The sequence below is a fragment of the Oncorhynchus kisutch genome, unplaced genomic scaffold (assembly GCF_002021735.2).
Source record: "Oncorhynchus kisutch isolate 150728-3 unplaced genomic scaffold, Okis_V2 scaffold4072, whole genome shotgun sequence".
Lineage (NCBI taxonomy): Eukaryota > Metazoa > Chordata > Actinopteri > Salmoniformes > Salmonidae > Oncorhynchus > Oncorhynchus kisutch.
Window position 1 is genome coordinate 281,651 of NW_022266017.1, and position 14,417 is coordinate 296,067.

The 14,417-nt window shown below is 43.5% G+C and overlaps 1 protein-coding gene and 1 pseudogene across 3 annotated transcripts in view; both read right to left on the minus strand.

Annotated features, from left to right (window-relative positions):
- Positions 1-1,986: 1,986 nt before the first annotated feature.
- Positions 1,987-4,442, minus strand: LOC116373850 (zinc finger protein 239-like; annotated as a pseudogene).
- Positions 4,443-6,242: 1,800 nt separating this feature from the next.
- LOC109879899 (serine/threonine-protein kinase LMTK1) overlaps positions 6,243-14,417 on the minus strand; it is a 59,712-nt gene continuing 51,537 nt past the window's right edge. For all 3 annotated transcript variants that reach the window (XM_031822132.1, XM_031822133.1, XM_031822134.1), the window contains 4 exons: positions 13,767-13,931; positions 13,326-13,512; positions 12,719-12,988; positions 6,243-10,801 (listed from right to left, as the gene is read on the minus strand). In XM_031822132.1, the coding sequence (XP_031677992.1) occupies positions 10,773-10,801; positions 12,719-12,988; positions 13,326-13,512; positions 13,767-13,931 (651 nt within the window). In that variant the 3' untranslated portion in view covers positions 6,243-10,772. The remainder of the gene's footprint in view (positions 10,802-12,718; positions 12,989-13,325; positions 13,513-13,766; positions 13,932-14,417) is intronic.

Here is a 14,417-nt window from a genome sequence, read left to right on the forward strand (position 1 = left end):
TTTATTATGTCCTGATGGCCTAGTCCCTTTTACCCCTACTACATGTACATACTGCATTACCTCAATCACCTGTTCCCCTGCACATTGCCTCGGTACTGCTACTCCTTGTATATAGCCTTATTATTGTGTTACTATGTGTGGGGCCCATTTGCATGTGTGTTTTGTGTGTGTGAGCGAATGTAGTGTGTGTGTTGGCGTGAGTGTGTGGGTAGTCTAGTGAGTGTGTGGGTAGTCTAGTGAGTGTGTGGGTAGTCTAGTGAGTGTGTGGGTAGTCTAGTGAGTGTGTGGGTAGTCTAGTGAGTGTGTGGGTAGTCTAGTGAGTGTGTGGGTAGTCTAGTGAGTGTGTGGGTAGTCTAGTGAGTGTGTGGGTAGTCTAGTGAGTTGTGGGTAGTCGAGTGTGTGGGTAGTCTAGTGAGTGTGTGGGTAGTCTAGTGAGTGTGTGGGTAGTCTAGTGAGTGTGTGGGTAGTCTAGTGAGTGTGTGGGTAGTCTAGTGAGTTTGTGGGTAGTCTAGTGAGTGTGTGGGTAGTCTAGTGAGTGTGTGGGTAGTCTAGTGAGTTTGTGGGTAGTCTAGTGAGTGTGTGGGTAGTCTAGTGAGTGTGTGGGTAGTCTAGTGAGTGTGTGGGTAGTCTAGTGAGTGTGTGGGTAGTCTAGTGAGTGTGTGGGTAGTCTAGTGAGTGTGCATAGAGTAAGTGCAATTTTGTTGTTGTTGATATAAATAATTAAGGAGGTCGACTTTTAGTGCCTTCAGAAAGTATTCAGACCCCTTGACTTTTTCCACTTCGTTATGTAACAGCCTTATTCTAAAATGGATTAAATACATTTTCCCCCTCATCAATCTACTGCATAATGGCAAAGTGAAATCAGGTTTTACATTTTTTGAGGGAAATTTAATAACAATATACAACAGAAATACCTTATTTGCATCATAAGTATTCAGCACCTTTACTCTAAGACTCAACATTGAGCTCAGGTGCATCCCGTTTCCGTTGATCATCCTGGAGATGTTTCTACAACCATCTCTGCAGCACTCCACCAATCAGGCCTGTATGGTAGAGTGGCCAGACGGAAGCCATTCCTCAGTAAAAGCACATGACAGCCCGCTTGGACTTTGCCAAAAAGGCACCTTAAGGAATTTCAGACCATGAGAAACAAGATTCTCTGGTCTGATGAAACCAAGATTGAACTTTTTGCCCTGAATGCTAAGCGTCACGTCTGGAGGAAACATAACACCATCCCTATGGTGATGTGTTGTTTTGGCATCATGCTGTGGGGTTGTTTCTCAGCGGCAGGGCCTGGAAGACTAGTCAGGATCGAGGGAAAGATGAACGGAGCAAAGAACAGAGAGAACCTTGATGAAAATCTTCTCCAGAGTGCTCATCTGTCAGGTGGATGCACTATCTTGGCAAAGGAGAAATGCTCACTGATAGGCATGTAAACAATTTCTGCACAAAAATGATGTGTGCACATGTAACATTTATGGGACCTTTTATTTCAGCACATGAAACATGGGACCAATACTTTACTTTTTGCGTTTATATTGTTTTTCATGGATATAATTATGTAATGCATAAATTATTACAGTTTTAGGAGCATTTTAATAAATTTAGTGAATAAATAATTAAGTGTAGAAATAAGCAGAAGTTGTTCAGAAGATAATGGATTGAATTTATTGATCAATTGAATACATGAATACACACTACTGTTGAAACATTATTCTACATGTATTTTATTTAACATTTATTTAACTAGGCAAGTCAGTTAAGAACAAATTCTTATTTACAATGACGGCGTACACCCGCCAAACTCGGACGACGCTTGGCCATTTGTGCGCCACTCTATGGGACTCCCAATCACGTGTGATACAGTCTGGATTCGAACCAGGTTGTCTGTAGTGATGCCTCGTGGTCGAAGATTGAGATGGTCTTAGACCACTGCTCCACTTTATTTAATAATAGTATATGAAAGAAGACAATTATCAGCCCCCCCCCCCCCCCCCACACACACACAGGTTCATTATGACATCTTCTATGATGACAATGATCCATTTAAAAACACAATGTGTGATAATACATAGACACAGTGGAGACCTGGTCCTAGATCAGAGCTGCATATTATGCTGCAGAGGTTACCATGGTGATCAGACTAAGTCAACTGTCTAAGAATGGGAGATGGATATGACTATTCACTAGATGTTTTCTATTTCACATGTATTTAGGGATCTGGAACTGGATAGGAGGGAGATGAAATATGGCATATTGTTGCTTTATGGTGCTTTTTCATTGGCCCTAAATGAGAAAAGCTCTTTCCACATAGACAGACATAAGGCTTCTCTCCAGTGTGTGTTCGCTGGTGTGAATTCAGTGTCCCTGATTGACTGAATCTCTTTCCACACTGATCACAGCTATAAGGCTTCACTCCAGTGTGTGTTTTCTGGTGTGTAGTCAGCTCTCCTGACTGAGCAAAGCATTTCCCACACCGATCACAACTATAAGGTTTCTCTCCACTGTGTATGCGCTGGTGTATAGTTCGTTTTTCTGAAACAGAAAAGCACTTTCCACACTGATCACAGCTATAAGGCTTCTCTCCTGTGTGTACACACTGGTGTACGGTTAAGGCTCCTGCACTAACAAAACCTTTCCCACAATCAAGGCAGGGGTAAGGCTTCTCCCCTCTATGAATTCTCAGATGAAATTTTAAGGTGTGAGAAGCAGTGAAACTCTTCCCACACTGTGAGCATCTGTAAGGTTTCTCTCCTGTATTGCTTCTTCTGTGTACTTTAAGACCCCCTCGACACGTGAAACTCTTCCCACACTGAGAGCAGCTATACGGTTTCTCTCCTGTATGGATTCTCAGATGAGATTTTAAAGTGTTAGATGCAGCAAAACTCTTTCCACACTGAGAGCAGTAGTACGGTTTCTCTCCTGTATGGATTCTTAGATGATATTTTATGACGTTAGATGCAGCAAAATAGTTCCCGCATTGAGGGCAGCGGTATGGTTTCCCTCAGGTGTGACTCCGCTGGTGAATTAAGGAACTTTGTGTAGTGAACCGCTTCCCAAAGTCAGAGCAGTAGTGGTGAGGTTTATTCCCTGTACGTCTCTGCTGGGGTTTCTTGAGATGTTCTGATCGGGTGAGATTATTCTCTGTCTCGTCAGCATCATGATGTTTTTGAGGCCCCCCAGATGATAAGTCCCCCCTACTGAGAGAACGACGGTTAGGGGTGTCCCCTGTGAAACAAAGACATTGAATAACTAGGTTTTGGAAATATGGGTCCCTAAACAAATATTATCATAAATATACAGTATATTTTGTATCTATCAATTAACAGAAGTTGCAGATTGTAGTCTAATCCACACACCCCATTGTTCTTACTTGATGAAATCAAATCTCCATCTCCTTCCTTCTCGTGTCCCCCTCTCGAAGTTCTACTCTGCCCTGGTGTTTTCCTGCAGTCGACCAGCCACACAGACACCCTCTTTAGATTTAGCAGTAAGGCCTACTGGGAGAGTTACGACCCTGGCACTCTGGCAGGGTGGAGGGGGATGAACTAGCTCTGTCCTGGTGAACGCAGGAGGTATTGTACATAGAAAATAATTTCAGCACTTTGGAAGTGGTATATATATTTTTTACTCTTAGTACAAATGTCAAAACTGATAACACTTGTAACTGATAACACTGATAACACTGTCTTATGTTCAGAACCTTTGATTGAGCATTCAGTGGAGTTGACCACATCTCTCACCACTGAGCTAATCTTGATTAATCCAGAACTAAAGTCTCACGTAATTGGTCAGCTGCTCGACGAAGTTCTGGGTTCATACGTGTTAGGAGGAGAGATTAGGAGACGCTAGAACAAGGAGCAGAACCGCAACGAGGAGCTCCACCCTCTCAAAATACGGGCCTTGACACACTGCCGGGACTTGAGGTAGGCCTATACAAACAGTCTAATAAATATTTAGGAAGGAATCAAGAAACATTAGTAAAAGACAAACATTCAAAAGAGTCAAAATAACAGAATAGCATATTCTGAGTTTAAAGGTAGACTCCGCGATATGAAGTAGGCTAGATGCACAAAGTAAACAGCATAGTGGGTAATTACCCAGAGCATTGTGTACGATAGGCTAGAAGGTTACTTTGTTGAAGGACAAAATATCCCACAAGTTAATTACCGCCATTGTTTACTTTGTCCAGCTTTAATTACCGCCATGGTTTATTTTGTCCAGCTGTTCAAATGTAACGCATTGATGTGGAAGATCAAAGATTATGAAAACTAGACCAATACATTTTATACAGTAGAGCTATAGGCTACTGTTAGTTAACCAAACTCACTTTTTTTATACCACACAGCAGAGATATAATGTTAAAAGTTAACTGAACGTATAATTGTATTCAGCTGAGCTATTCACTACTGTTAAAAAGCAGCCAAACTTACCAAATTCATCTAGGAAGCTACTGTTTCTTCACATGACAAGAAATGTGTAGGCAACAGTTATTCCTTTGTCATAGCGTTCAGATAAACATTACACCAGAGCAATCAAACATCTAATTAAATATCAGAAAACGATTTAAATTGTGACAAATAAACGTCTCATGTAGGCTGACCTTACTTCAGAAAAATTATTTGCAAAGAGTTTACCTGATCTATAAGTCAAGAAAACGTTAAACACCCCTTTTCAAGAATCTTGTTGTCTGCTACTGCCTACTTTTACCCAAGAGCCACTTGGAACACAACGTACTCTTCTTCGATGGGGTTTAACCGCGGTTGGTATCCAATGTTAATGGCACATTATCGCCACCAGCTGGTAGTGGTATTGAAATAAAAAACATGGGATATGGGAAAAATGAGATCATACCAAATAAAACACGTCAACTAAGAACCAATCCCACTTGTTCAATCACAGTTGACTCCAAAATACATCCATACACAGGCTCAGGGTTCCGTGATGGCCATACATTCACTGACAGGATCTCTTGCACAGACTCAGCCCAGCCCCCCCCCCCCCCCAAAACGTTCTGCGGGGCGGCATTCACAATGATTCATTCCAATGTTCTTAGATTTCTTCTCCGCTTGTGCTGTACAGTTTCTGACCATTGCAATACATATTACAAAGTCCCCCTTTTTACCATGTAGCATTTCACTATTCCTCGGTTGATGAGAACCCTTCACTGGTCTTGTTTGCTCTACTACCATTGTTTATTCTCCATCCTTCCAATTCTCTCACTGCCTCCAGATAAGAGACACACTGGACACTACTTACCCTTACCACCGCATTCTCCTTCACCCTAACAGGACACTACTTACCCTTACCACCGCATTCTCCTTCACCCTAACAGGGCACTACTTACCCTTACCACCGCATTCTCCTTCACCCTAACAGGACACTACTTACCCTTACAACCGCATTCTCCTTCACCCTAACAGGACACTACTTACCCTTACCACCGCATTCTCCTTCACCCTAACAGGACACTACTTACCCTTACAACCGCATTCTCCTTCACCCTAACAGGACACTACTTACCCTTACCACCGCATTCTCCTTCACCCTAACAGGGCACTCCTTACCCTTACCACCGCATTCTCCTTCACCCTAACCGGGCACTACTTACCCTTACCACCGCATTTTCCTTCACCCTAAACGGGCACTACTTACCCTTGCCACCGCATTCTCCTTCACCCTAACAGGACACTACTTACCCTTACCACCGCATTCTCCTTCACCCTAACAGGGCACTCCAGGAATTCAGGCACATGTTCACCTCCACAGTTGCAGCATTTCCATTAATTTGGCATACAATACTCTTCCCTTCTGCACACACTTGACACATGACCAAATCTTTTACATGTATGACACTGAAGGGGCTTGTGCACTAAAGCTCTTACAGGGTATCTCATGAATCCTAACTTTATATGAGAAGGGAGAGACTCTTCATCATAGAACAGTAGCAAGGATGAAGTTCATTTATTTTCTCTATGAGGACAATGTGCTGCCCGGCAGTGGTGGATCACCTGGGGCCTCTGGTCAAGGAGTGTTTCACTGATTCCCAGGTTGCTAAAGACGACAAGCGTGTTGACAAATTACCCAATGGGTCATTATACTTTTCTGGTCCAAAAATGTGAGGGTGCAAAAACATACAAAGTGGGAATGCAGCTGATTCATTTGCTCAACTGCTCAGGCACCTATAATCACATTCATTAATTACAGCAAACGAAGCAATACATGTGACAGACACAAGAGGGGAAACAAAACTGTCTTGATTTATTTGTCTTGAATTCTACTTTAGCACGACAGCCATGAAACTGAGACATAGGCCTTGAGGAATGGAACTAGCCTGGATGCCAGTCTCTTTCTGCTCTCTTACCAACACCTTGTGGAATTTCTATGTCAAATGTTTGGCTTGACAATGAGTTGGAAAGAGCACCAGCAGATCTGGGACCAGGCTAGAATGGATCTATAGAGTGATGATGATTTAGTATTTGGTATTTGATTAGAATCCCCATTAGCTGTTGCAAAAGCAGCAGCTACTCTTTCTGGGGTCCATGATGGTGTTACTACTGGTGTACGGACCAACCCATCTCACCTACTCAACTCTCAACTTATTTCAATTGTCTATTTAGCTTAGCCATTGGTTATTGTTGTCCTTTCTCTTTGGCAAATGGCCAACGTGCATAAAGATGGCAGAATTCAGATATGGCATAATTGTTTTAGCACTATCCACTGTGTTTCAAAACTATGGCGCGCGACATGTTTTAGTGTGCCATTAAATCAGCTCAATCTACCTTTTAGGATTTTCAAAATGGCCGCCGCCTTGAAGCTAAAATCGGGATCATGTATATTGTGCTAATGACAAAAGCAATGTACAATATGGCAAACACAGGGAAAACAAGGAATTTGTGGTAAGTGCTATGTTTACGCACCTCCACTATTTAGACAAGCCGGCATGGACTGGTTGAGGACTTATGCTCCACAGAGAGCGAAGAGGAGAAGGTGAGTAACTCCACAATCTGGCTGCAGTGGATTACTTTAAAGTGGTGTCTGAAATACGATGGTGCAAAGTGTGCAAAGTTATAGACTGATCCGATAAACCATCGCATTACTGTTCAAATTGTTGTATCAAGTCTGCCCAAATGTGTCTAATTGGTTTATTGATACATTTTCAAGTAAAGAACTGTGCACTCTCCTCAAACAATAGCATGGTATTCTTTCACTGTTACTGTAAATTGGACAGTGCAGTTAGATTAACAGGAATTTCAGCTTTCTGGCCATATCAGATATGTCTATGTCCTGGGAAATCTTCCTGTTACTTCAAACGTCATGCTAATCACATTAGCTCAACCCCATTGTGGGGACACCGATCCCATAGAGGTTTTAAAGTGGTGACTGAAATGGCCCATATTCCCTATGTAGTGCACAAATATGAGTATTTTTCTTAGCGCACTATACAGAGAATATGATGCCATTTCAGAAACATACTCATATTGGTAGATAAGAAATACTAGGGGAAAAGTCTCTCTTCTTGCAGAATGTGAAAAACTTAAAAGGCAGGCAGAGAGAGAAAACATAGAGTTGGCCCTTGTAGTGACTCAGGAGAATCAGGGCAGTGTATGTATCAAATGTCTTAGAGAATGAGTACTGATCTAGGATCAGGTCCTGCCTGTGTGATCTTATTTATTGCGATCTAAAAGGCCAAACTGATCCTAAGTCAGCACTCCTGATACGTGGCCCCGGAAGGAGAGGAGAGGGTACAGCAGTAGTAAAACCAAGTCAAATGATCTTGAAACATGTTGATAACATTCATACATTATTATGTGAGATGTGTCAATCTGTAACTGTCCTGTTGCAATGTCTGTACACCTTGAACACCTGTACAGATAACCATCTCTTACATGTAATAAAATAGACCTGCTTTAGATGGTGTAGGTAGACCGGTGACAATCACAGCTTCATGACAGATATAGTATAGACATGTAGTTGAATTGAAAGGCGCTCTTGCATTTAAACATACAGGGCTGGTTTCCCAGACACAGAATAAGTCCTGGTCTCAAAACCTATTTTAATGGTGATTCTCTATTGAAAGTGTTTGTTAGTCCAGGACTACGATTCATCTGTGTCCAGGAAAACTGTCCAGAAGAGATATTATGACCAAACCAGTTTGGCTGTGGCTTCACCTGGGTGGCGTCCCAAATGCTCTATGGGCCCTGGTCGAAAGTAGTCTACTATAAAGGTCCCATTGGGTCCTGGTCAAAAGTAGTGCACTATAAAGGGAATAGGGTGCCATTTTAGGATGCAAATCTCTTTCTTCTATTCATCCCTCTTTTCCCTCCCTCTGTCACCACTCATTGTATCGCTGGTTAAATGAAACGTGAGCAAAGCTACTGTATGAATCATTACATGGGCTAGACAGTAATGTATAATGCTTTATAGTGTCCTTTATAATGCATTATAATGCACTAATAATGTTTTGTTATCAACTGACCCTTGAGTTTCCAGGGACAGACACAAACAGGGATCCTGGGTCACGTTCATTAGGGCACTTAACGGAAAAGGTTTTGCAATGAAAAACGTTAATGAGCGTGTCTTATTGGACAAGTCGGACAAGTGGGCAGCAGGTAGCCTAGTGGTTAGAGCCAGTAACCGAAAGGTTGCTGGATCGAATCCCCGAGCTGATATGGTAAAATCTGTCATTCTGTCCCTGAACGAGGCAGTTCCTCGGTAGGCTTTCATTGTAAATAAGAATTTGTTCTTAACTGACTTGCCTAGTTAAATATATATATATATATCATTTTAAGTCCAGATAGTTTCACCCTCATTTCAGTACTTTTCCCCCCTTTTCCCCCCTAAGGAACACGACCCTCATGGATCTATGCTGTAACAGATCCACTACATTAACGTTACAAACAGTGTTCTCCGCCTTATATTTCAGTCATGTAGACCCAACACAGGGGTGACCTGAAACGTAAATGCAGGTACAGTAGATGTATTTTCAACATTGACCTATAGGTGGTGCTACGAACAGGCTCCTACAACGCTCGGCTGAAATGGCCCTCTTATCAGGTTTTGTTCAGTACAAAAAAATGTGTTCCAATTTTCACGGCTTCAAACCCGAAATACATCTACTTTAGAGCTTCTCAACTGGCATAATAATTCTAATGGAGGAAGTGAATGTTGAACAGATGTGGAGGTCTTCATTGACCAGAGAGAGGGAGGACCCTTACCAAAAAAGATTGCCATTAGAGTGCAGTATAACTGCAGTTTGCTGCAAAAACTGTGTCCAAAAGAACTTTTTTTTTTTACTGCCGTCATTTGGCAGTGTAACTGCAGTATAACTGAGGTTCAACTGCAGTACACTGCAGTTATTCTGTAATTACTGCATCCAAAATACCACAGTTGACTGACTGCAGTTACTGCACTTTTACTGCAGTTTCAAAACGGCAACCTTTTTTTGTAAGGAGAGGAGTAACTAACGTTACAAAGAACTGTGAAACAGACACATAACAGTGTTACCAAGTTGTAAGCAGAGCCATATATATTATAACATACATAGATTTCAACAGGGCTCTGGCTCTAATGATCTGTTATGTAAGGGATAATCAACCAGAGACTATGCGTTCTATGGAAAATAATGAACGATGTGGAAGGTGTGTTCCAGCTGCCTTTCCACTTTTCCAGTATGCATAGAGCCCCAAGTTGATTATCCCTTTTATACCAGGGCTATAATTGAACACATTTTCTGCTAGAAACCATCAGTCCTAGTTCGCCATTAGTTCGCCATTATGAAAATCGAATTCAAACATGCCAATAATGTTTTCAATTGAACTTTTGCTTTCAAAAGCAACTCAAACATATAACATGTAAGAACGAACCTTTCTATCGTGCAAATATACCGTGAGTTATACGGAAATAATGCACGCTCTAGAATGCCCTTCAAGCCAATCAGAAACACATATTCAATGCTATGGTGTAACATCATAATAATTATTATTTTATCCCTGAACTAAAACATCAGCAAGACTGTCCACCTTCCTGTGGCTTTGTCAAGGGGGCACAGTAGGTTTCGCAGTACCCCCACCCCTATTCCTCTGTCATTTGTAAAGGGGGGGTTATCTTCATCTTTGAACCCCCACAGAGAGCAGCTTCCTGTGGGGCAGTCATCAGCCGTTATTCAATGGCTCCAGGGAAGCACTGTAACACTGTTCTAGAAGATCCAACCAGCCGATGAGCAAGCAGATGGAGGACCAAAGCAGCCAATGAGAGAGCAGCAATGAGACCAAGTCTGTCATTTTTTCTTTTTTTTTTGTCTCTTTTTCCTTTTCCCCAAATGACTTGATGCTACTGAACGTCAATGGTGATTTGAGCAAATAATTTATTAATAATTGTCATAAGTGTAGATGTTATATATCTCTAATACATCTATATTATCAGTCACATACTGCTTGGTTGTGGTCCTCTCAGGACTCTGTCGTCGTTCCTACAGCTATCTCTCTGTCTCTCTCTGGAGTAATAATACAAAGTAAGAGAAGGAACCATTTAAGGTGTTTGTCTGCATCCGAAATGGCACCCTGTTCCCTATGTTTTCCACTATTGTTGACCAGGACACATAGGGAATAGGCTGTCATTTGGAATGTAGATGTTGTGTCACTACGATACAAGGCATTGGCTCATACAGGGTCATCAGGTCCTTGAGATCCCAGGTCTGAACACCTGGTAGTCATACTAGGAGAGGAGGTATACTCCTTCCTGTCATGGAGAAGACCCCTTCAATCCTTCTTTCACTGCCTCTCTCCATCTTCACTGCTCCCTGTGAGACAAGAGAAGAGGATTCGTTAGCGCAGATGTGACGTTTTCCCTTTTCACACTGTCGTGTCGACCTGAGCTGTTCTGAGCTGGTAACATAGTGTCCTGTTCACAACACTGAGCCCAGGCTAGCTGTACTGACCTGGTAACATAGTGTCCTGTTCACAACACTGAGCCCAGGCTAGCTATACTGACCTGGTAACATAGTGTCCTGTTCACAACACTGAGCCCAGGCTAGCTATACTGACCTGGTAACATAGAGTCCTGTTCACAATACTGAGCCCAGGCTAGCTGTACATTGTCGTGTCGACCTAAGCTGTTCTGAGCTGGTAACATAGTGTCCTGTTCACAACACTGAGCCCAGGTTAGCTGTACTGACCTGGTAACATAGTGTCCTGTTCACAACACTGAGCCCAGGCTAGCTGTACTGACCTGGTAACATAGAGTCCTGTTCACAACACTGAGCCCAGGCTAGCTGTACTGAGCCCAGGCTAGCTGTACTGACCTGGTAACATAGTGTCCTGTTCACAACACTGAACCCAGGCTAGCTGTACTGTGCTGCCCTTTCTTTTGACAGTACATTGTCCACTCCAGCAGCTATGGTGGATGCATAACAACACCAGCTCAGTACAGCTAGGCTGGGCTCAGTGTTGTGAACAGGACACTACGTAACCAGCTCAGTACAGCTAGCCTGGGCTCAGTGTTGTGAACAGGACTCTACGTAACCAGCTCAGTACAGCTAGCCTGGGCTCAGTGTTGTGAACAGGACACTACGTAACCAGCTCAGTACAGCTAGCCTGGGCTCAGTATTGTGAACAGGACACTAGTGACTACTACAGTACTACAGTACCAGCGGAGTGTTTAACAGGACACTAGTGACTACTACAGTACTATAGTACCAGGGGAGTGTTTAACAGGACACTAGTGACTACTACAGTACTACAGTACCAGGGGAGTGTTTAACAGGACACTAGTGACTACTACAGTACTACAGTACCAGGGGAGTGTTCAACAGGACACTAGTGACTACTATAGTACCAGGGGTGTGTTCAACAGGACACTAGTGACTACTACAGTACTACAGTACCAGGGGAGTGTTCAACAGGACACTAGTGACTACTATAGTACCAGGGGAGTGTTCAACAGGACACTAGTGACTACTACAGTACTACAGTACCAGGGGAGTGTTCAACAGGACACTAGTGACTACTATAGTACCAGGGGAGTGTTCAACAGGACACTAGTGACTACTACATTACTATAGTACCAGGGGAGTGTTTAACAGGACACTAGTGACTACTACAGTACTACAGTACCAGGGGAGTGTTCAACAGGACACTAGTGACTACAATAGAACCAGGGGTGTGTTCAACAGGACACTAGTGACTACTACAGTACTACAGTACCAGGGGAGTGTTCAACAGGACACTAGTGACTACTACAGTACCAGGGGAGTGTTCACCAGGACACTAGTGACTACTACAGTACCAGGGGAGTGTTCAACAGGACACTAGTGACTACTACAGTACCAGGGGTGTGTTCAACAGGACACTAGTGACTACTACAGTACCAGGGGAGTGTTCAACAGGACACTAGTGACACTACAGTACTATAGTACCAGGGGAGTGTTCAACAGGACACTAGTGACTACTACAGTACTACAGTACCAGGGGAGTGTTTAACAGGACACTAGTGACTACTACAGTACCAGGGGAGTGTTCAACAGGACACTAGTGACTACTACAGTACCAGGGGAATGTTCAACAGGACACTAGTGACTACTACAGTACTACAGTACCAGGGGAGTGTTCAACAGGACACTAGTGACTACTACAGTACTACAGTACCAGGGGTGTGTTCAACAGGACACTAGTGACTACTACAGTACTACAGTACCAGGGGAGTGTTCAACAGGACTGACCTCCAGAGTTCATGTCTGGATTGGGGACGTGTGTGATGGAGAAGCGGGAGCGGGACACGCTGAAACGGGAGAACTGTGATGCTGCTGTTACTGCTACCGGCTTGTCCTCGGGAGGCTTGTCCTCGGGAGGCTTGTCCTCGGGAGGCTTGTCCTCGGGAGGCTTGGCAGCAGGGACCGGGATGGGATCAGAGACCGGTGGCTCAGCTGTAGACGGGCTGGACAACGGGCTGGTCATCAATGGGATGTCATCCTCCCACTCAAACCCACCACCTGAATATATATATATATATATATATATATATATACATATATATATATATATATACACACACACACACACACACACACACACACACACACACACACACACACACACACACACACACACACACACACACACACACACACACACACACACACACACACACACACACACACACACACACACACACAGAGGAGAGGGGGTTTAGAACTGATACAGTATACCTGACTGTAGCTTGTGGATTCCTTCAGAGATCCATTCTTAACCCTCTTGTTTTTGTATCCCTCAGGGATCCATTCTTAACACTTAACTGTTCTTGTAACTGAAATTATTTTTCACTCTTACCTTCTTCTGACATGTTGCCATCAGAGTCCTCTGAGGCGTGTGGTGCCCTGCCTGGGGGGTGGAGGTGGTGGCCCATGGTGGGGTGGGGCTGGAGGTCCGGCTGGGGGTTCTCCCCGCCTGAGGCCTGGCCGCTGGACTCTGCTCCTGGGGGAAACGTGAAGTCAGCCAGCTCTCCTGTGGGGCTCTCCTGGAGGTGAAAGAGAAATCAGTCAGAAAGTCTCAAATACATCTACCAGTACAGAAAACAATAATTCAACTGGCCCAACTTTAAACACCACTTTTATGTTGTGTGACTGCTTATAAAGGATTTGTGATGCATCTATGCAGTGGTTATAAAGACTATGAATTATCTATAATGCGTGGTGCCTTTTTAAAAATCCAGAATGAAATATTGCCATTGATTGACCATAGTGATGTCACTATGCTTGCAGAGTGACTGACCTGGTCGAACAGGAAGACGGTGACGTCATCAAAGAAGGACACGGCTTTCTTCTTCCTGTCCAGCTCGTCACAGAAGGACTGTGTGAGGAGCTTAGGCATCTTGAGGAGGCTGCGGAGGTTTCTGGCCCCACTACTATCGCTCACCACCACCGGCACCCCCATCACCTAGTCAAGTCAAGTGAGTCAGTCACAACACACTTCACATCAGTGTGTCTTAATCCTGGTCCTGGGAACCCAAAGTGGAGCACATTGTAGTTTTTAACCCCAGCATTAACACACCTGATTCCACTATTCATGATGAGTTGATTAGTTGAATTAACTGTGTTAGTACTTGGCCAGAAACACATAATGTTCCTCAGGTTTGGGAAACACTGCTTTACATGATGAAAGCTCCAATCTACAGCGGAGAAACGTCCACCTCCATTTCACAGGAGGCTGCTGAGGGGAGGCTCATAGTAATGTCTGAAACGGAGCAAATGGAATGGAATCATGTGTTTGATGTATTTGATACTATTCCACTTATTTCGCAGCAGCCATTACCACGAGCCTGTCCTCCCAAATGAAGGTGACACCAGACTCCTGTGGTCGGGTTGTGATACTACAACAAAAATACATGACTTCAAACAATAAACTGTGTTTTTTTCCTCTCTG